This window comes from Paralichthys olivaceus, chromosome 14, assembly GCF_024713975.1.
Source record: "Paralichthys olivaceus isolate ysfri-2021 chromosome 14, ASM2471397v2, whole genome shotgun sequence".
In the NCBI taxonomy this organism is placed as follows: domain Eukaryota; kingdom Metazoa; phylum Chordata; class Actinopteri; order Pleuronectiformes; family Paralichthyidae; genus Paralichthys; species Paralichthys olivaceus.
In genome coordinates this window covers 21,314,754-21,337,117 of record NC_091106.1, presented here as the reverse complement: position 1 = coordinate 21,337,117, position 22,364 = coordinate 21,314,754, and the positions used below count along the sequence as shown (strand labels likewise).

At 42.8% G+C, this 22,364-nt stretch overlaps 1 protein-coding gene across 4 annotated transcripts; it reads left to right on the top strand.

The window, feature by feature from the left end:
- Window positions 1–2,864: 2,864 nt before the first annotated feature.
- Window positions 2,865–22,139, top strand: b3gnt2b (UDP-GlcNAc:betaGal beta-1,3-N-acetylglucosaminyltransferase 2b). 4 transcript variants are annotated; one of them, XM_020107084.2, is made up of 4 exons: window positions 2,865–3,056; window positions 14,410–14,561; window positions 17,209–17,354; window positions 18,247–22,139. In XM_020107084.2, the coding sequence occupies exon 4, from the start codon at window positions 18,261–18,263 to the stop codon at window positions 19,452–19,454; it is 1,194 nt and encodes a 397-aa protein (XP_019962643.1). In that variant the 5' UTR covers window positions 2,865–3,056; window positions 14,410–14,561; window positions 17,209–17,354; window positions 18,247–18,260; the 3' UTR covers window positions 19,455–22,139. The 4 variants fall into 4 exon arrangements, 3 of the variants coding, with proteins under 3 accessions (XP_019962643.1, XP_019962642.1, XP_069394658.1); XR_011246037.1 differs by lacking the exon at window positions 18,247–22,139 and having other exon boundaries at window positions 2,868–3,056; window positions 16,045–17,308; XM_020107083.2 differs by lacking the exon at window positions 17,209–17,354 and having other exon boundaries at window positions 2,868–3,056.
- Window positions 22,140–22,364: the final 225 nt, after the last annotated feature.

Sequence of the window (22,364 nt, the reverse complement as noted above, 5' to 3'; positions counted from 1 at the left end):
GTTTGATCAGAGCTTCTCGTGTGTAGCTGCTGCTCTATTCTTTTTCTTCATCACATTAGCAGCAGTGTGTTCCTCTCAGTTTGATAAACCTGATACACAAGCAGTTGGGTGGCAACGGCGGCTACAAGTGCCACCACGTGATCGTCAGACACCCTTGGGTGAGCACATACACGGCCAACAATGCCCCAGTGACCACCTGAGACTCTGGGAGGTGGGCCGGACAGACACCTGAGTCCTGGCTCTGCGAGGGCCTCTTCACAGCCGCTGCTCCGCAGTCATCCTATCCTGCTTCCTGCTAACGTCATGAGCCGGGAAAGGCACCGGGCCCTTTACTCTGATGGCACAGTGATTTGTGGATGGCTGTGAAGTACATGAAGCAATTAACCCTAGAACCCACAGCAGAGTGTGGGCCATATGCATGCATTAATTCATGTGTGTGACAGGAACATGTGACATTTTTACATTCAGGGGCTGATGCCACCAAATGGAATAATTTTCAATTGACGACACTGGCATTTGTTACCATGGTAACACATCATTGCTCCTTAAAATATTCATATAGTGTAGATTGATTCAGTCCACCAGCAGATAAAGATACAGAGGACCGAGGGAAACAAATACATGAGTGTGCATCTGAAGATAATGTGATTTTCTTAAAGGTCAGAGTCTGTCCACCTCCTCCTGATGTCTGCAGTTCACCTAGAGAGCAGTCATGAGGGAGTCCACGATCAATTGGAGTTGTTACCCCTCCAGCTTCGTGGCTCCGAATCCTAGTGAGGAGGCCTCTAGATTTCTTTATGCCAAGTTCAGAATACTATCAGGGCGGGGAAATATAATAGAATGCAGACACTTAAAATTAAACCACCTCATATGCTGCACCCTGAGCTAAGAGATACTGAATGGCTGCACACACAAAAACCATTATCCCAAACGTTGAGTCATACAGAGTGTGTACATAAATGGCATTATTATATGAGAGCACGGGGCAGGACGTCCATTGTCTCCATGCGGTGACCAGCTGTGGATCTGTGACACAGAAGGATGAGGAGTCTCCGGTCCTCCACACGGCAGACGTCCTTTGTCCTGGTCCCGCTCATTAGGAGTGGGGAGTGGCCCCCTGCTGTTTTGAAACCCCCCACACCCAACACAAATGCACATACAAACACATACATGCACATATAACTCCCACATCCTGCACCTTTCAGTGATGTCCGGCACAGTAACATCATCATGTTTCATCACATTCTTTGACCTCTGAAATCTGATCGCTGTGACTTTGGTCTTAAGTCAGATGGCACTGATGACGATGCTATCAAGTTTGGGTTCATCGTTCTTGAGCAGAACAAAATCTGTGCAAATTGAACTGCCTTGTTGATTAATGTTTTGGGAAAGAGGTGCAGATTATATACGATTATTCTTCTTTCTGCTCCTTTTCTTTCAAGATTGGAGATTTTGCGTTTGCATTTCATTTGTTTTAGTTTGGTGGATGAATGAAATAAACTTATGAATGAAAACTACTCACAGCAGATGGTTGTCACCAGCAGTCCCCTCAGAATGGGAAACCCCCTCAGGTACGTACACACAGTTTAAAGGAGTAAAGCGGATGGAGGTTGTTGTAGCTTAGAGCTCGTTGCTCAGTCATTCTTAATTGCAGGTTTACAGACACGTCAGCTTGTTCCTCATCAAACAGCATTTTCAAGTTCTTTTGTTTGCTTTTCATGTCCTGAATCCTCTCACGAAATGCCCAAAGGAGTTTTTCAAACTCCCCATCATCTTCTAATGTTATCGCAGGCTTCTGTTCTTACTTTTTCTTTTGAGTGTTAAAATACAGTTTTTACAGTTTCATGAGGAAAGGTAACCGTTCCTCTGCTTTTTTGTTTTTCTGAATTGCCAAAGGAATGATTCATGAGTCTTAAAGGTTTGGAACTGTAATGTCAAATAGAGCCTCACCTTTGGGAAGTGAATCCACCTTAACTGGTTTGTGCTGTGACACGTGGCCGAGGGTTCATCTTCCTGTTCACAAACGAACACACCTTTATAAAATAAACAACCTAGATGTGTGCGTGTTCTTGTTCTTATATCTTTGTGAGAACCATTTTGAGCATAGACCCTACAAAGTGAGGACATTTCAGGAGAGTGAAGATATTTTGGCTGGTCCTCACTTTTTCAATGGACTGTTTGAGGGTTAACACTTGGTTTTAGAGTTAGAGTTAGAATTAGGTTTATGTTAGGATTAGGTTAAGTAAAAAACTCAGGGTCAGGCCCTCGGAGATTGTGGTTGTTTAAAAAACATTTGTGGAGTCCCTTATCAATCCATATTTATATGGGTAGAGTTCCCCTTGGATGAGGTGAAAATTAAAAATGAAAAGATCACCAGGTCAACGAGGCGACAGGAGTTTCTTCTCCTGGCGCCTTGGTTATTATATCAAAAAGACAAGCTATGCTGCAGCCGATTACTGAGATAAGATAAGATAATCCTGTATCAGTCTCTCAGTGGGGAAATTAGCAAGAATCAAAAATAGGCATCATTAAGTATTAAGTAAGATAGAATACTTAAGTGTAAGGAATATAAAACATATAGAAACATATGAATGGACTTAAACTAATATTTACATTGGGAGAATACAAATTGCATTCGTACGTGAAACTTAGGAATGGTATTTGAAAACACAAACTTTAAATATAAAACATTCCTCCTGAGTAATGAAGTGCTCATTAAATCCACAAACACTAATAAAGTTAGGAGGGTGCGTGTGTGCGCGTGCTCCGCCCACAACAACCGCTGAAAGGCGTAGTCCACCTCCTCCTCCTCCTCCCGCTCCTCCTCCCGCTCCTCCTCCCTCTCTCCGGCTCCTCCTCCTCGGTGTGCTTCAGAGTCAGTCTTCGGCGCAGCGTCAACCAGGAGCCGCGTGAGAGCCGACGTCTCCCCGCCGGAGAAACCGAGTCGCGTGGATGTACCGAGAGTTTTCCCGGTGACGTCGCGTGGACGGAGGGAAGCCGGGGCTCCTCGGAGGAGCTGAGTCCTCAAGCACATGAGGAGAACCGACCGGTGAACTGTGAGTATCCACCATTACTCCTGCGAGTCTTCACCTCCTCACACACACACACACACGCACATACGACTGTAAACTGAGCCTTTACGTACGTCTCTTCAAGAATAGCGAGACTGTGCGAGGGAGCCAGGCGCGTGAAGGTGAAGAGTTGGAAACAACAGGAAACAAGTTGCGGGAAAGATCCTGAGCAGAAATAAGTTCAACAGTTCAGAGCTAACATCCAGTGTGAACTGTGGAGGAGCTGCTGCTCTGTGTGTGGGACATCAGTCAGTCTGGGACAGTTCAGAGTCTGTCACTGACATGTTCTACTTTTATGTTTTATCCATGTGTTCCTGTTTATTTTGGATGGAGGACTCATACCTGGGAATACTAGTCGTTGCCCGGAGCTGTGTAAATACGTTTTTATCAAACTTGGAGCTGACGGTGTCCCTGAGGCCTTAGCAAAAACAAACAAACCAAGCACTTAATGCTAATGTTAGATTTGAAGCAGGCACCTGAGGGAACCAATTCTGACATGTGGATGTTGACGGTCTTCTTCTCTCTGCGGTCGACGATGCAGCTCCACTTTCTCCCACTATCCAGAAGTGAAGCCAAAATATCCCCAACGCCGCCATCTTGCAAGTTCGTAACCAGAGTCTGTGCGGTAGCTATGGAGCCGCAGTAGTTGCGAGTCAGTCTCAGCTCCAGATAATGATGTTTCACCGCCTTTATATCGATTGATTTAAATCAAACTTAACAGAAACATTGAGCCGTGTCTCCACTACCATCCTGAGAAGAACACAACACTCAAATAATGATGCTGGGTCAGTAGGTGGCGATAAAGCCAACGTTAGCGTCTGAGCAGACACCTCTGAATCCAGGTCAGTGATGCTGCTTTGGTAAAAACCTCAATTTTCGTGACACCAGAAAAATGAGTGATCTCAAGAGGCTTTGTCAGAGACTGACCTGAAAACCACCTGCACATGGCTTGAATGACTCACTTGACCGCAGTACATTTTCAACTGGAACAAATGTGAAGAATACACCAGAATTCTACTCTTCCTCGAGACTGTGCTCTTCCTCTCTGACGCCACATGTGCTCTGCATCAATATGATAAAAGGTTTTAATCGCATGAGCAACATTTTCCAGAGTTCTCTGGGCAGATGCGTGTGTCAGCTCCTCAGCTCTGCTATGTTTAGACATTAAAGTCTAAACCACAATGTGAATCAGTCGCCTTCATTCCGCTTGCAGGCGAATGAAAACGGGGCTAAATTATGACCACACACAGTGAAAACTATGAAAAAAATGTATGATAAAATTATATTTGTTTCCCAGAAAACTTGATTTAAGGTTTAAATGCAGATTTTATAAAGAAAAGATCCGACTTTTGAGTAAAAAGATTCCCTCGTGTTTTGACCCTGTTCTCACACAAATACCAAACCCTGGATATCTTATCTTATTTTACAGTTAACTGTTTTGTTTGTCAGATTGTTTTCCATGACAACAGCTCTTATTATCTTCCCATGACTCTTCAGATGTGGCTCATCTCAGTGTTTAGTACACATCTGCATCTGCATGGTCAGTAGCTTGTGATACGACTTGCTCAGCGTAGAGCATTACGCATGTCTTGTGACGAGTAGCCTTGGATAAAGCAAGTTAAAATGTTTGTTGTGTGTTCATGTCTGTAGGGATGAGCTGTTTTTTTTATTGATAAAGAGATTAAGGTAGTTTGTCATTAAAGTGTCGAGTTGCTGTGGTCGAGATTGAGATGTTGGGTCTCGGCCAAATGGACGAGCAAAGAGTCTTCGGTCTCAAATTCACTTTAGCCATTCAGACGAACCCTCCGCATAATAAGTCAGTAATTTCTTCTCATAATGAGTCACGTGCATTTTCCTTCAGATGGAGAACAGTCGGTGAGCAACAACAACCTCCACTTTACTGTCAAGGACACTGTGTCCGTCAAAGGGTGTGTGTGATTCACCTGATGATTAAATCAAACCTGTGACCTTTTTAGAGTCAGGACATTTCCTCTGCCTCCTCTGGGAGATGTGAAGATGAGACATTGCTAATAACAGCCATCTACACGGGGGATGTCATGTTTCTGCAAGAACAATTTAAGAGGCAGGTTGTCTATTCATCAACTAGTGAGTGTGCCTGACTTAGATGTACAGCAGAATACTGACAGCTTCTGTTTCGGCTGAGATGCTCTAATCCGGTTTATAACTCTTAACAAACGTTCAGGGTATTACTTGGAAAATATTAATATTATTTTTCCAAGGCTCCTCATAAGTCTTTGTTTTATGTCAAGGATTTCAAGGTCACTAATTTCAGCACATCCCAAATGGGAGACCTGAAGATTCCCACGGGTGCTGCTAATTATGGGGACATGCCATCAGCTCTGTACTGTAACCACGTTCTCATTGTTCATGGTGACACAGGAACGTGCACTTTCATGTGAAGGGAGACTGTCACACAGTTTGAAATGACATCTCACAGCAGAACTGTTTTACTGAAAGATGGTCTGATACTGAGACCAGCCTCTCATACTGCACAAAATACAGTGGTGGGTAGTCTAAGCACCAATCCAGTATATTGCTTTCATCCAGATAAAACTGCAATTTCCTCCTTCCCAAAAATATCTTTTTCTTAGCTGACCCAAAACAGCAGTAGCGCTGTACTGTGACTAATATTCTAATATTAATCATCTGTGTTTGTTTTCAACACTGATGGTCACACTAGATGACAAGAGAGATCTGTAGTTTCATTCTCTGTATGTATTTGTTTTTCAACCTGAGGGCTCACGGTTATAGCAATCCATACTTCCACAGGCTGGTATGTATGTTTTTATTATTGTAATAGCAGTAGTGTCGGTTTTGGATAAGTTTCACCTCTCATCCAAGAGGCTTCTTTAGTAAAGTGGCTGAGTCCCAGGTTTTTAACTTGTAGGGTCGTTAGGAGTCGTTGAGGTAACCTGAGAAGCTGGACCCTCCGTGCTGTTGGTTTCGTTGGGAGTCGCTTGCGGGTCGTTGACTCAGAGTGCCCCCTGTGAGTCATGTGTCCTAAGGTGTGAATTGTAGTGAAACTTCCCGGGGGACGGAAGTCAAGACTGTATTGTATGTGTCTTAAACATCCTCCTCTGTTTTCTCAGGAAAATTTGTTTATTGAATTCCAGTCAAACAGAGATATTCGAGTGGGTTCTACTGTTCCCAAACTCGCTGGTTGTTTCTTTCTGTTTTGGTTGAATGAAAGTCTGACGTTATCCACCTGCAGTGTCCCTGTCTTTCCTCTGGTGTCAGCAATAATAATAAGTATAATTGAGTCCGGTTTCACCGGACATTAGTGGGAAACCAGACATGGCTCCACGACAGCTGACAGCAGCTTCGCTCAGCTGGTGTTACTGCCGCTGCTCGGGCAGAACCCTATATTTCTTTGTTTGTAGCTGCTGGTTTAGGCCTGAGCAAGCTTCTCTTGAGAAGATTGATACCAGTTTAATCTCTGTCATCTGAGTAAAGTGAATCTTATAGCACCAACTGGAATCAGAGAAATCAACTGATCTGTAGTAACACTAAAACTGAACAGCACCACTGAGGTGTTGCCACCAAGCACAGCGGTTGTCTGTCAAGAATTTGTTCCACTGCATGTGCTAACCGCTGCATGTGCTAACCGCTGCATGTGCTAACTGCTGCATGTGCTAACCGTTGTGTAACCCACGATGGTGCAGTTGCAGTTTCCCCACATCTGACAAAGGTTCAGCCGACAGTTTCCCACTTGCTTCAAGCATTGATGCAGAACCATGCTAAACACGTCCTGGATCAGTTAAGCCCAAGACGCACAAGTATGAAACTGGTGTTGTTATTATCTTCTGGACAATTTTTTAAATTTATTTTTCATTATTGATCCCTCAAGGGGAAATCCTTTTTACACTCATTTTTTACATGCAGTTCACGGCAGTGCCCAGGAGGTGAACTGGCACCTCTTTAGCTACCAGTCCACCTTAATGTGTATGGTGATAATCAACCATACAGTATTTTGGCTCTAATTATCACTTTCCAGGCATCAGTGTTTGAGGCAACACGTACAGTTTATGTGTTAGCTTGACTGAACGTACCTTGATAATTATGAGATAGATATTAGAGCCAGTAATATATCAACTTATCAAATAAACTATGCAGAAAATATTGCATGTATGATTAGATTTTAAATCAGAAAATTGTTTATTTTCTTAATTTCAAGATCTATATATTTGGTTGTATTTGTTTTTTTATATATATCAACCAATATATCTGTATCAGAATGTTTTTACTCCCTAATAGAAGCATCAGCACCCAAACTTTAAATTGATCTGACTGACTCTGAGTAAACTCTTAAATCTGTTTCGCATTGAGTAAAGTGCATTGCTTCATGTCTGCAGCAGAAGTTGTGCCTGAGAGTTTTCTGCTTCCTGTGTTTGTCGTTAACTTCTGAAAGAGAAGATACATCAGAAGTCAGGACTCACTATAGCATCTACAGCGTCTGTTGTATGATGAGATACTTAAGTAATCAGATTACACAAAACAAAATACTTAATGATCATGTTTGGAATGACCGTTTGAAAATCACAAACAATGGCTGAGTGAGAATCTTAATCCAACGTGTGTTTGCCAGTGTCTAAAGTAACTGCTGTTATTTATGTTTGGCTGCCACTGATTTCCAAGATCCATTAAAAACGGCTTACAGCGATATAGTGCAGCATGTACACAACTAATCCATAATATTACAGCCACTTTACCGACATCAGCATTTCCTGATTGTGGTAAATACATGAGTTTTAAAGAGTTTTAAAGGGGGGGGGGGGGGGATGATAAACTAACAAAGTATAGCCTATGATGACCAACAGCCTTTACTGTAAGTGATACCTTACATGTATTCAGCAGATTCATTTGTGAGTGAATTCAGAGAGGGCGTACTGGTTGTCTTTGTAACTCGATCATCGTATGTGAGATAAAAGTGGTTAAACTGCAGGATGTTTCACATTCAGTGGGCTGGTGTGTGAAACCAACACACATCTGCATTGTTCTGCAGCCAGTATCATTTCTCTCTTGAATCACCGCTAGTTTCCCCCTCACAAGTGAAATGAGTGAGTTTTGACTGAGGTCTCGCTCAGTTTAAAACCTCTGACATACGAATATAAATACATGGATGCCGTGGAACTCCTTCTGATATCTAGTTGGGCAGTCTCTGTTTTAAAAACAGCACTTCTCAGTGGCAGAGAGGAAGAAGGGATTTTAACCTCAATGCAGTTCCATTATAATTCAAACAGGAAAACATCACTTTTCCACGCTGTTTAAATTATTTAAAACATTTAAATATTTTAGATCCAGTGGTCACTGGTATGATCCATCAAACCCGGACTGCCATTGATTGCCTTGACTCTCTGTCTGCATTTGTTTTAATGCTCTTGTGCCACTCATTAGTCTGATTTCGCATTCGCTTTCCTGTACTTTACCAGAATGAGTGGAAAGGAAATGTACTTGCGGAGAAGCCGTGCTGTGGGAGGAGGAATTTGATGAAGGGGGAAATGAGCCATGGAGATATTAGACACAGACATAGACAGTGTGATACAACTGTTATAACAAGACGTGACTCAGAGCTTCTTGATCAGATCACATCTGAGACGTTCAATCTCAAAATATTTACCTTGGAACAAACCTGATGAATAATTGATCTCCTGCTTAGCCGACGGTTTTGCAGCAGCAAGACCTTTTCTATTGGGGGCACTTACAACAACCTGTAACTTAATGTGTGGCCTGTGTCTCAGGGTCTGATTTTGTTTCCACTGTTTTCCGTCCACTTCAGAGACACTTTGCTGGGATTACATTTCAGCATGACTCTGGGGGGGGATAGAGTACTACATCTTATCTGCCAACAACACAATTTCAAACACAGGATATGTAGCTTTGCACTGACAGGTATTGAATCTCAAAGTGCCGGCATTATCTCAATTATATCATCATGTGCACTGTAGACTGCACAATGTGAAAGCATGCTACTAGCTTAACTACATTTCCCAGCAATGATCAGGTATTTTTGGTAACTTAGGGGCACAACTTTATTTATTTATTATACCTCCAAAGGATTTTTGCCCCAGTCCTTTTGTTTTTTTGTTTGGTAGCAGGACTAATTCATGGATCTTGATGAATAATTCTGGGAATATTTAGGGGACTGCTATCTATGAATGTGTGTCATTTTATGCAGCTTAAGAACACAGTTGGGCTGCGAATGCCATTTATTAACAAGTGATCTGCTGGATTTTTTTCAACAGTTTTGGCTTTAAAATATCAGAAAATAGTTAATCACTGATTTCATGAGTTTTTCCCCCTTTGGTCAAACCACAAACGTATTCAGGTTACTGTTATACACGAAAAAAGCAGGAAATCCCACCACCGAGAACCTGGAGGGACTGATGTCACGGCATTTCTGTTCATCCACTTCCTCCTCTGTGTGAGCTGCCTGGAAGAGATGAGACCATCTCGTTTAGGAGGCGGAGGCGTCTGTGCTGCAACAGGATGTGACTGTTTGGAGACGGAGGTCACAGATCAACGAGTTTGCTGCCCAGCATTGTCACAGGCACAACACGGCAAGAAATTTGGTATAAATCAGTTTTATCGTTTAATATATTCTTTTTTATTTGCCAGAAGGTGGGACATGTTTATGGTCATCTTTTAGAAGATTGTGCACTATTGTCTGGAGTGTACCTCAGTCTTCCTGTCTAAGTTCCTGAGGATGTGTAACATACTAATTTAGACATTTATAGATCATAATTCAGAAGCAATACCGGATATACCAGTTTCCTTCACAGGAACCAATCAGATTTCCTCAACTTGTTCTGAATGGTTTCTTGTTTTATTGTATTTGCAACCATGTGTTTGAGAATATACAGGTTGCTTCAGGCCATTCATTTTTAATTCCATTATCTTTAAAAAGATTATTACAAGGGTGTCCAAGGCTCCAGCTTCATCATGTGCAAATCATACTGACTCTTTCTTTTTTTATATATTGACTCATATATTGACTTCATGCTTTATAACGGGATTTTCTTTGCATGATTTTGATCTCAGTAGAAACTGAGTTCATTTTCTGAGACATGAGTTGTGACATGTCAGTACTCTTTTTTTACTAATGTGATCATGTATGTCACTCATTGTGTAATGCATGAAGAAGGGAAGTGTAGACGGCGACGTGGGTTTGGCTGCTTCTCTGCTCACTCTGACATGACTTTATTATTTTATTTATTATCACGAAAACTAAGGCTGGGCAAAATAACAATATCAATAATTTTCATCAATAGCAATATAACAAAAGTTCAATATATATTGATATGTTATGCATCGTGCAAACTCATAATTGATCTACCTCAGGGTTTGAAACTTCAACCTTTCCTCAGGAGCAAAAATCAGTCTTACAACTATTTGTGATATGAACCTTTTTCCTTTATCATTTCTGGCCATATGTTCCAGCCCCAAGTAAAACCGAGCTGATAAAATGGCTGCATGCAAATGATCAGCATTCATCATTCTCTCTGTTTACTTGCATCAACTTTTGTAAACATGATTTATCCTCAGAGTCAAATTACTCCATCACTTAAACAGCGTAATGAGATGGTTGTCTGCTGCACTGCATTATCTTGAGTTGCATTACTGTAAACCAAACCATTGTGTGTGTGTGTGTGTGTGGGTGTGTGTCCTGTCCCTCGCTGAGGCACACTTCCTTGTCTACCTCACTTTCCCTTATAAGCCGTTGGTATGAATTTATTTTGAGTTGCTGTTTCTTTGAAGAACAGCGTTAAGTTCTCAAGACAAGCAGCAGGCGAAGGGTTGGCTCTACTAACGCAGGGCTTGATATCAGTAACAGGAATTCAGATTATGTCACAGCTGATATTCTAGCATCCAGTCAGTATAAAGTATGATATACATTGTGCAGCCTCAGTTATGTACACGGTGTCCTTGTTCTTCAGATCCCACTGTGAATCATGTGTCAGGACTGAACGTGGTATGTGTTCTGCATTAATTGAGCCAAAGCTTATCAGTCACTCATGTAGATTACATAGTGTGTGAGAGATGTGAAGCATGTGGCAAGTATCTGTTGATAATGAAGAATTCCATTCTAAGTTAAGTAAGTCTGTGTGTGTCTGTGTGTGTCTGTGTGTGTCTGTGTGTGTGTGTGTGTGTGTGTTTATACAGTACACGTTACCTCTTTCGGACCTTTTCCACTTTAAACACTGACCTTGTCTGTACCAGCCGACCTTGTGGAGACCAAAGCCTGAATCAAGTCTGAGGTCCTGTTTGAGTTCAGGGGTAATGTGTGAATTGTGTTTAGGGTTATGTATGAATTCATGATGGTGATGGTTTTGGTTTGGCTGTCAACACTGAATGGACATCAATTCATTGTCCCATCAGGGGTACATGTCCAACTTCCCTGTAAAAAGACTATTATTCATGTCACCTCATCATGTTTTGAAGGTTAGTTAACAAATCATGAACTTGATTTAAAAACAAACCTCAATAGCTGTAGTACAAAACCCTTGTGTTATTTTTAGCTGCGACTAAGACGAAAACCAGCACTCCCATCTTTAAAGGCCAGTGAAGTCATCAGTCAAGCCCACGTGTCTGTGACTCGCTCCAACACATGAAGGGGGACCTTTGGCCTTTGTGAATAATGGTGATGACTGTCGATATTTGATGGGCAGGCTCCAGCTCAGGCAGCACCTCTCCCGGTTGCAGCCCTCGGGCTATTTATGGTGCGCTTCTTTTCGCACCATGTCGCTATTAGGCCCCCACATTCCCTCGTGCCGAAATATCCTCTTATATATTTCTGACCCGGGTCAAGCTGTGCTCAAAAATAGCTCTTTTCCAGCTTTAACCCACACGAGTGCATGGTGGTGTGTGCGTGTGTGCAACACATTCTAACACTGGTACGTATCAGCAACTTTATTGGCATGGTACTATTCATGGTTCTAACCGCTTTGCTTAACGCATGAACGTACGGCAAGAGAAAACAAAATGGAAATGACTTCTAGAGGTAACACTCTACAGTGGAAAGTGCCGGTGAACCAGAGTAGCTGAAGCTCTTTTGTATTCCTGGTTGGTGGGGACAGGCAGTAATCTTTGATGGAAGACATTGATTTATTTGTGTCCTCAACAATGCTTTTGTTAATGGGCCATTTGAGAGAGATTTAAGCAAAGGCTCTGAGAGTAACTCAAGCTGATTCAATTGTAGGGGGGGGGGGGGTGGTCTTTGTTTATTTTTCCTTCTGCGTCTCTTGGAGGACGTCACATCGAACCCCACTGTGGAATTTAAGAAGCAGAACATGAGAGACGTCCGTCGGGAGAAGTCGAGCTGGCCCCTGAATGTTGGTGATTAGAATCACTTGTCATTGGAGAAGCCCCTGAGGAGACTCACATTTCTGCAACCGAATCACAACACTGATGTTTATTGTTTTAAACAATAACTTAAATTCACTATAAAACAAATGAAGGACGTTATGTTGTCACCCCTCACTTTCACTTTCTTTAACATTGTCAGTGTTTTTTGACGTTGTCATCATTTTCACAGGGAATGATTAATGGATCGGGACTGATATCTTTTGGGCTGTGTGTAATTTTGTGCAGCGTAATTGAATTTAAGGGGACTGTTGACTGTGGCGGAGGTATGCACTGCACTAAGTGCCTCTCTAGTTGTGATGGAAACGGAGCAGCATTACTCATCTTTCTTTAGGTCTGCCAGATCGAAGAGTACGAGCAGGGATATAAGGGACGAGGAGGTTTGAAAGGTACGACGGCGTAAGGTCTCTCAGTGATTTAAAAGACGAGGATTAAAATTCTAAAGGCCACAGGTAACCAGTGCAGTTTGGTGAGAATGGGTGTGATGTGATCATACTTTGAACTTCTTGTCAGAACCCTCACTGCTGTGTTAGGAACAGATTGATTGATTTCTGGGGGAGCCCGGCAGTAACCTGGAGATAACAGTGTGAATGAGAGTTTGGGCATTATTGAGTGAAAGGATATTTTTTCTTGCAACATGCCTTGAATATTTAAGTGATTGTAAAAAAAAAAATAATGAAAAACCTGGACACTAGTTTCAGGTTCAAACCTCCTCTGCTCCTCACCTGCAGCCGTCCAGTGTGACTCACTCCTTGGTTTTTCTGCCGTGTCAGAAAAGCATAGCTGCGAGGAAACCTGGAATTTGAACCCTTTACCCAGGCTTGTAAAAACTTGTTGCCTGGTACAAGAGCCTGCAGGGAGATGGTTAAATGTTTAACCAAAATTCCTCTCGCTCTTCACAGTGCAATGATGAAAACCTTTTTCCATTGTGTTCAGTGCACCGTTCAAACAGTTCGGTCAAACTGCAACGTTGCAGGAATGTTTCCTCACGAGAGTTTATCTTGTGTTTCTCATTTATCATCATTATTCCCCCCTCTGTCTGTGAGGCGTTGAACTTTGTCCAGGGGACCTGGTGTGGCCTCGGTGTTGGACACTTGTCTGCTTCGCTGCCTCCTTATCTGCTGTTACACATGCAAGGTAATCAGCAACATGAGCCCGGGTCACGTCTGTCCCTGGTGACCTCTTTCACACTAGACTCTTTAGGAAGGCTGCTTCTCTAAGACTTATGTAATGTGAGATCGATTGTGATTGTCGGGTTTTTAACTCATTTAGTTTTGTTCTGCGAACACAACTTGACCTTGACCCTGAATAATCATTCCACTTCAAAATGGCTTTGATGGGACAGGTACAAAAATTTTAAACTGCCAAATATCAGTTTTTATTATTTACCTTTTTTTGAATACATGTGCAAACCTAGAGTAAAATCCAGAATACACGGGTCATCCTTCGATCGGAGTCCATGAGCGTTTTCAGAAAACACAGAGACCTTGCTTTGTTAACTGACTCCTCTCCTCTGCTCTTTTATCTGGAAGTGAATGTTTCAGGCCGTTTGAAAAGTGATACGCCTCCTCATATCTAACCAACACAGCTGATGGATTAATGATTAATGAAACTCAGTTTCACACCAGGGTCTTTGATAAGATCCTATTCTGCCGTTATTTCCTTTATTTTTTTATTTGTGATGTTTTAACGATATTCCATGTACCATTTTGTTTTTCACATGTCAGTCAGTGCTAATCAATGGCTGATGATGGGACAAGCTGTCGATCACTTAGTCTAATTATGAGTCAGAATCAGTGTCTCGCGCTCTCTTCCTTCTCTTCGGCAGTTAACCGGCACTTCCTGTGGGTTGATTATTCTCCTTCTTTAGTTCACATTTGTTAGATTTGGAAAAAGGGAAGTGGTTTTTCAAGTTCCCGTCAGCTGTTGACACAATGCTTGTTTCATCTGTTGTCAGGCTCAACCCCACCTCCGCTCCTCCACGCCTTCCCTTCATCCCTTTTCCGCACTGGCTCCTGTTCCCCAGAGGGCAGAGCTAAGTATGGGGTAAAAGAGCCGAGAGGAGACGCAAAGACGAGTCAAGCTGAGGAGGCCCGCTCACCTGCACAGGTAACATTCTACTGTGTGACCTCAAACCTCCAGAAACCTTAATTTCTTCTTGTATCAGTGAGAACTAATAGCACACATACACACATGCTTTGTATCGGTACAAGGACACTCATTGTCATAATGCACCAAAACTACGCTTAACCATCACAACTAAAGTCCCACCCCTAAACCTAATTCAAACCCTAAACCCACATTTTGAAAATGTGACGACCGCCAACCTTTCCTCACAGTGATGGTTTTGTAAAGTTGATTATTTTCTTGCCAAGCTGTCAACTTACATTCATATAACGTCCACTGTCAAAATAATGCAAATAATCTTTCCATACATGCAAATTGAAGAGAAGGACAACAATGGTTCTGAACCTCAGTTTGTCCTCATAACTATAGAAAGACACACACACACATTGTTCTTATTCCCTCCCGCCCTTCCCCCACCCAGGTGGGAAGCCTCTTCACTGAACATTTTATCAGGTGGAAACCACAACGGTCAAACACAGCCTGGCATTGTCCCCTCAGATCTAATCAATTCACCACACCCCTGCTGTCTGTGCTGATCAGTTACTCTGCAAACAGCATCAAAGTCCATCTGGCCCACTGTTGTTGCAAAGATCCAACCTGCACCAGCGACGAACTGTAAAAATAATCTGTTTTAAGAGCCTAACAACAGAAGGGAGGGTGGAAATGTTCACCTTTTGTAAGAACGTTTTATCATGACCGACTTATTGTGCAACGATAGAACAAAAATACATAAATATTCACTTGCCACAGATTTTTAAATGTGCAAACGTCTTTTTCGAACATCTAGAAAAATTCAGAAATAAAAGCCTCATTAAGCCACATGAACGGAGGTGACTGCCAGACCATATGCGAGGGTGGTCTGGGCCACATTGTGTCCTCATTCTTTAAACTGTGTGGATGCAAATGCATCCTGGTTAACATATGAAGGACGTCCTACTCAGCTGGCGTCCTCTGACCTGCTGCAGTTTCACTACGAATCAAACGTATATATTTTTTCATCTCGTTGATTTGTTTGTAACCACCACCTCTATCTCTCTCTCTCGCCCGCTTGTGCAGACACACAGGTCTGGTCTTCGTGAACAGAAATGATGTACTTGTTTGTTTGCATGTAGGGTGGGGAAGTGAGATCCGATCTCGCATGTGTGTCCACTTATTAATAGTAGGCGTGTGGGTCTTTTTTTATTGCTTTGATTGAGAGACAGCTACTGGCCGAAGTTCCGTTATTTAGGTGTATAGTAAGCTAACCCACTTTGAGCTATTACCACATCCTTTTTTTTCCATTTCCGTTAAACTCTTAAAGTGGATCTGAAAATGACCTAAATGCACTTTGCTCATGTGCTTAAATTGAGTCCTGTTAACTTTATATTGAGTTTTCAAGAACCTGCTCCATTTTGTGGCATTAAACCAGGAATGAGTTTGAACTAGTTTCCAATCTTTGACATTATTACCGTCCATGTAAACACAGCGAACCACTCTCATATCTGATCCACTGCTGAGGACTTCAGCTCAAACAGACGAATCAAACGCCTGCTAACCAGCTGCAGATGTTCTGTCAGGCTCCAGCAGGTAGGTGTATGTTTAGCCTCAGACTTCTGGTGGTTAATTAGACGTCTGGATGCTGCGGTCTTGTCAACATGATGTTCTTTAGAAGCCCTCCCCCTTTCCCCCACCAACTCATTTCCCAGAACTCATTTTGTTTGTATGGCAATACAGGAAAGCTCCATCATCCATGTGCAACAGAGAATGAAAGAAAAGGTGGGGGTTAAAGAGGTAAAGCAATGTCGGGGCTTGTCCTTGTTCATAATACCGCTCTGATATACTGTCAGGATTATGTGTCATCGTCCTCTGTTGCTGTCACTTGACTTTCAAGAACAGAATTTGAGAGAAAGGAGGGAAAAAACAGCAAGGAGAAGGACAGAGGAGGCAGATGGAGGAGGAGAGGGGGGGGAAAAGGTGGGGTAAACAAAAGGATAGGGAGCAAACAGGAGTGCAGCGGTGCAGAGATGTTGCTAGGAGGCTGAGAGGAACATGATACAGAGGCAGGAAGGATACGGGCAGTTGTGGAGGAGGGAAAACCAACTGAGCCGACATATATCCAGGGTAACTTGTCACATTGAGTTCACAATTACTTTTAAATTAGGTTATATTTAATATGGTGTTATTTATTAGTGTGTGTGCACCATCTTCCACATCATCTCTTTCATCATGCTATCTAACATTTCCTTTATGTTAGTATCTCTTTCTATCTTCGCCTCGTCATACAAATCACATTCAAATCAACCAGTTGGGCCACAAGGATTAGTGGATTAATCGATCAGCCGTCTAAAGGTTGTGGTTCATCAATAACCTAAAGAAAACTACAGTAGTCCAAGCAAATGTTGTGGCTGCCTCGCTGGCAAGCACAATACGGAGGAAGAGAAGTGGAATGAGAGGCCCAGGAGGGGAAGGGAAGAAGGAGGGTGAGACGGGAAAAAGAAAGACGTGAGAGATGGCAGAGAAAATGTCATCAGCAGGGATGTGTGATTCTGCCAAAGCAGAAATCCGAGGTGGACTCAAACCTCCTGAAAGACTGTATTGTCTGTGTGATCCCAGTACTCACAGAGATTAAAGTTCTCAGTTGCTGTTACAGATTTCTGTCGGTTGGATCCCAGAGAGGCCGTGCTCGAGATCAGGGAATTTCTGAAGGGGGAAAAAAAAGCAAAGAGAAGGGAGTGTGACCCAAGAGCCTGGCAGGTGTACGAAACCTGGAGATGTAGAGCCGAGGCTATTTTAAAGGTAAACAGAAAGTTAATTACCCACACTGGCAAATATTAATATAGACAGAGGGCGTGTATACACACACACACACACACAAAGACAGAGTGCTGCAGCCACATACAGCTGCGTTCAGACATCGTCCGAACACTCTCCGGCTTATGTTGCATCCATGTTCCAGGACTGACCTCACTGGCCACTCATGACGTTAGATAATACACGTTAACACTCCAGACTACCGCAAAATTTGACACCCCCCTTCAGTCCAGACATTTGTTTTACTGTGTAAGTGATGCCAGGACTCACAGATTTAAGCCCTATTGGCAGCACCACCCTTCTGAACTGTACCAGCCCGTACGTCATTTCTGAGCACTAACCCCTGATAGGATTGCAGAACTTAACAATGCATTGAACAGAGTTTGGATAAAGACCCACAAAGGATCAGATGGAGACTTAACCGATCATTCGAGAGCTCCAAAATTCATTGCAAGGATGGAACACTACATCCCATCTCGGGTTGTACCATTACCTGCTGAGTAATCACTTCTTAGGATGCAGTTTGGAAGCTGAACTTGACCTTTGACCTCTCTGTTCAAAGCAACAGGCAGAGTCACTTCACAGGAAACAGTGAAGTGACCTGACGATAAACGACCCCATGCAGGTGTGACTTTCACAACTCTTCTTCTTCTGTGTATTTTTCTTTTTGCTCTTCCTGCTCTGAGTTATTCCAGTTCGACATTATAGTGATTCCCAAAGGACACATTCAGTGCCAGTCAGGTTACTTCTACCTGTTTACTGTCTTTACCTGACTACCTGACGTATCGATCAGAATATTAATGCAATATTAAAACCTTCTGTCCTTGTTATTCACAGTGTTTTTCTAACATCTGTCCTCTTTTGTGTGTCTGCTCAGGTGGGTGCAGGATCATGGCGATGCAGCGGAGGAGGCTGAAGCTTGTGGTGACAGTCATGACGATCAACCTCTTCATTTTTATCCTCATTGTCCGACACAGCGGTCAGGACAAAAACGGGAATCCCAAGGTGCGCATCCCCTCTGAGCCCTTCTGGAGCAAACTGGCTCCCGTCCCGGCTTACTGGAACCGCCAGCAGCAGATCCTGGACTTCCAGAACAATCCCATCTTAGCGTCTGACTACAACGCCACAGAACTGCATGATTGGCTCACTGAGACCGGTCTCCCCTCTGACCCCTGCAGGCAGAACATCAGGGTCACCACTCAGGTGAAAGACTACAACTCCCTGCCAGACCGCTTCAAGGACTTTCTGCTTTACATGCACTGTCGCTCCTACCCGACGATGGTGGACCAGCCAAATATCTGTAAGAAGCCGCCGTTCCTGCTCCTAGCTATTAAATCCCAGGTATCGCACTTTGACCGCCGCCAGGCTATCCGTCAATCCTGGGGACGGGCAGGTGTTGTAGCCAATCAGACGGTGGTTACTGTCTTCCTTCTGGGCAATGCCACAGCCTGGGACCACCACCCAGATCTATCCCACAGCCTGAGGGACGAGAGCGCCCGCCATCGAGACATCATCCAGTGGGATTACCGGGATTCATTCTTTAATTTAACCGTCAAAGAAGTTTTGTTCCTGGAATGGATCCAGGCTCGTTGCCCCGCGGCTCGCTTCATCTTCAAAGGAGACGACGACGTCTTTGTCAACACCTACCGCATCCTGGACTTCCTCAAGGGCCTCTCGGAGCCCAAAGCCAGGGACCTGTTTGTGGGTGATGTGATCACTGAGGCAGGGCCACACAGAGACAAGAAAGTCAAATACTTCATCCCAGAGAGCATGTACATTGGGAAGTATCCGCCATACGCAGGGGGGGGCGGGTACCTTTACTCGGGTGACGTCGCTGCCCGTCTTCACGTCGTGTCACACAGAGTCCCGCTCTACCCAATAGATGATGTCTACACAGGCATGTGTCTTAAGAAAATAGGGCTGGGCCCCGAGAAACACAAAGGCTTCAGGACATTTGACATAGAAGAGAAGTACAGGGCGAACCCCTGTGCCTACAAGAGTTTAATCCTCGTTCACCCAAGGACGCCGCAGCAGATGATCGAGATCTGGACCTGGCTCAGTAGCCCGGATCTGAACTGCCAGTGACGACTCCACCACAGTCAGTTTGGGACGGACTGAAATGGACCCAGAGAAGAAGACATTTTGGGGTTGTTCTCAAAACGTCCAAGTGATAAACGTTTTATCTTGAACGGGGCCGTGGACTACAAGTTGGCAGCTTTAAGTTAAGATATTAAAAATAATGGATATTTGGATCCTCAGCTTGGTGCAGTTGATGCATCACACTCTGAAAACGAGGACAGATGGATTGTTGGCTCCGGTTCTCAAAAGGACCACCGTAGTATTTTGGCTTGATGTCAGACTTCAATAGAAAAGCGAATCCTGCTTTACTGTGTCAAACTAGCTTTACCCCAAAGCGTCCGTGTCTGGCTACGCGTGCACATATTTATATTTCACAACTATTTATATGGCCTTTAAAATGCTTTAACACTGTCGGCTCCACGATGGAGCGTCTCAATGCTGTATTATATAAATATGGAGACTAAAGCCTGGGATGTGTCCACCTGGGATTCTTTGTTCTTTGCCCAAGGTGAGAAGTCTCAAAAGAGTGGGTGGTACAACCAGTGGTTCCCATACGCTGCAGTTTATTGCTGCGAGCTTTAAAGGGGCTTCCTGGTCAACACATCCTGGTAATTGTTGCTGGAGGCTTAGTTTGTGCTGCTATTCCGAACCACACTCCCTAAAGTATTTACTTGTGACTTGCTCCAACTCAAACTCAACCGTTCTGTCTCTTTTATTCTCTGTTTGCTAATTTAAAATCATTCAGTTTCTCAAAGTTCTTCTCTCTGATTCCTATAAATGGTGCTTTTTTTTTCTGTTTTTTTTTTTATTTTTTAGATGTGTAATGTAAAAAGTTCAAATCCTTCCACAGTTTAGAAAAGGGGAGTTTGGTGGAGTGTTTTCAGGAAATGAGGGGGACAGGAGTCCAGCACTGTGCAGCTCAGCAGGTCTGGGCTTGGCTTGACATGGATGGAGAAATCTGTCCAACTCTGCTTCAGGCTCTCACTTCACTCAAAATGAAAAAAAAGACCCAAAAAATAAAGAGACTCTTTTAAACCCAAAGTGCATTTTCAGAGAGATGTCGAAACACTTCAGGCTCGAGCTTCTGTCTGAACTTGAATGTTGTTAAAAGTTGTGTTGCTTTGACGTCAGAGAGCGAAAAAAAAATCATGAAAACATATCGAAGCTACACAACTTTCATTACTCGACAAATCGGCACTGATCATTTTAAAGGCTTCATCTCGTAATTCCTTTCCTTAGTAGATTTCTTTGTATCACACCCTTCGAAAGCTTACGATATGTTCAGAGATATTTTGAGATGTTTTACCCCTGAAAGTTTTAACCCGGTGAATGAAACTCTCTGTTTTAGTTGTTGCTCGGCTCAGAGATGCTTTACCTCACACGCTGTCTTTCACTCGCTCTCCAGGAGAATCTCTGCAGACATTTACTTTCCTTGTTATGTAACGTTCCTTTCACAGCTTTGTGTGAGACACAGTCAGACACTTGACACATAGATGCACCTTTGTGATAATTCATGTGTCTGAGAGGAGGAGGAGAACGAGGAGGAGGAGGAGGAGGAGATGCTCTCTTTGTTTTCTCTCCTTGAATGTCGGGTTAAAGCTCTGATTCTCTTCTGTGGCTTCACGTCAGCGTGTGGATGTTCTTCAGCGTTTGTACCCAGAATGTCAACACTTAGAATAAGTGGCATAAGTGTTGGATTGAGTCTCGTGTTCCCTGAACCTTGTTGTTCAAACATCTGATGTGAGAGAGAGAGAGGCTGTGTTCTTACGCCTCTGTTAGAGCTCCCCCTGCTGGTTATAGCCTCCTACACTGGCAACTCCTTGACTTTAATATAACACCTAATTTATTTTAGTTTTTTTCACCATCTGTTCATTATCTCGGCCCCTAACTCTTCAAATACCCTCGATAAGAAATGTACATTTCCTGTTTATTTGTAATTTGACATTTGAAATGTTTACATGTTATTAAAAGTCATCATCGTTTATTTTTATAATTTCTACGTCTGTCTGATGATTGGCTGTTTGTTTGATTTCTGTTCACCAGGCTGATATGCAACTTCTTGGTGGTTTGACTGTTTTTTAAGGACTTTTTCTTTATGAAACACAGGAGCTGTGTGTGTGTGTCGACCGTCAGTGTTTCTTTGGTCTCGTTTCCCAGAATGTGTCGTTCTCTGACCTCTTTGTGTTGGTGTGACCCAGTGGGTACAGAAAAAAAAAACAAGGGGCATTTATGCATCAACAAGACAGGAAAATTAAAATGTAATAAAAATGAACTCTGGGAAAATGATCCACTTAAAATATCAATGTGATAAAGATTGAATGTTCAGAAACCTTTAAAATTCACTAACAACTTGATGCTTCAGCGACTTTGACTGTTAACTCACAGGATTTGGATCATTTCACATCACTCATTTCTAATATTTGCTGCATCACCCCACTGTTAACACGTTTCTCCTGAATCCTGTGGTTATTGTTCAACAGCAGCTGCAACGGTCAGTGATAAAAACCAAATCTGTGCCTGATGTTTGTACGTACTGTATCTGTAAGAGTATCCTTCAGCCATTTAAGCGTGATCGCTTTTTTTATTACCTAGAAAGACTTGATTGTTTGAATAAAGTTATATTTCGCTGTTTTTGTATATACTGAACTATGCATTTTTATTGTTAAACAAATAAATTATGTGGCACAAGTATTGTTTGTTCAGTTATTTTAATCGGGGGGATCGTATATAATGTAGAAATTTGTTGATGCAGTAAACAGTTAATGCAACTTAACAAAAACTTGACTCCAAGGTTTATTTTCTGCGTCAAGCCACAAAGATCGTGTGTGATCCTTTTCAAATCTAATCTAATAATTTTTTTAAATGCTTCATTTGAAGGATTTTCACAAGGAGAAATATTCCTTATTTCATTATTTT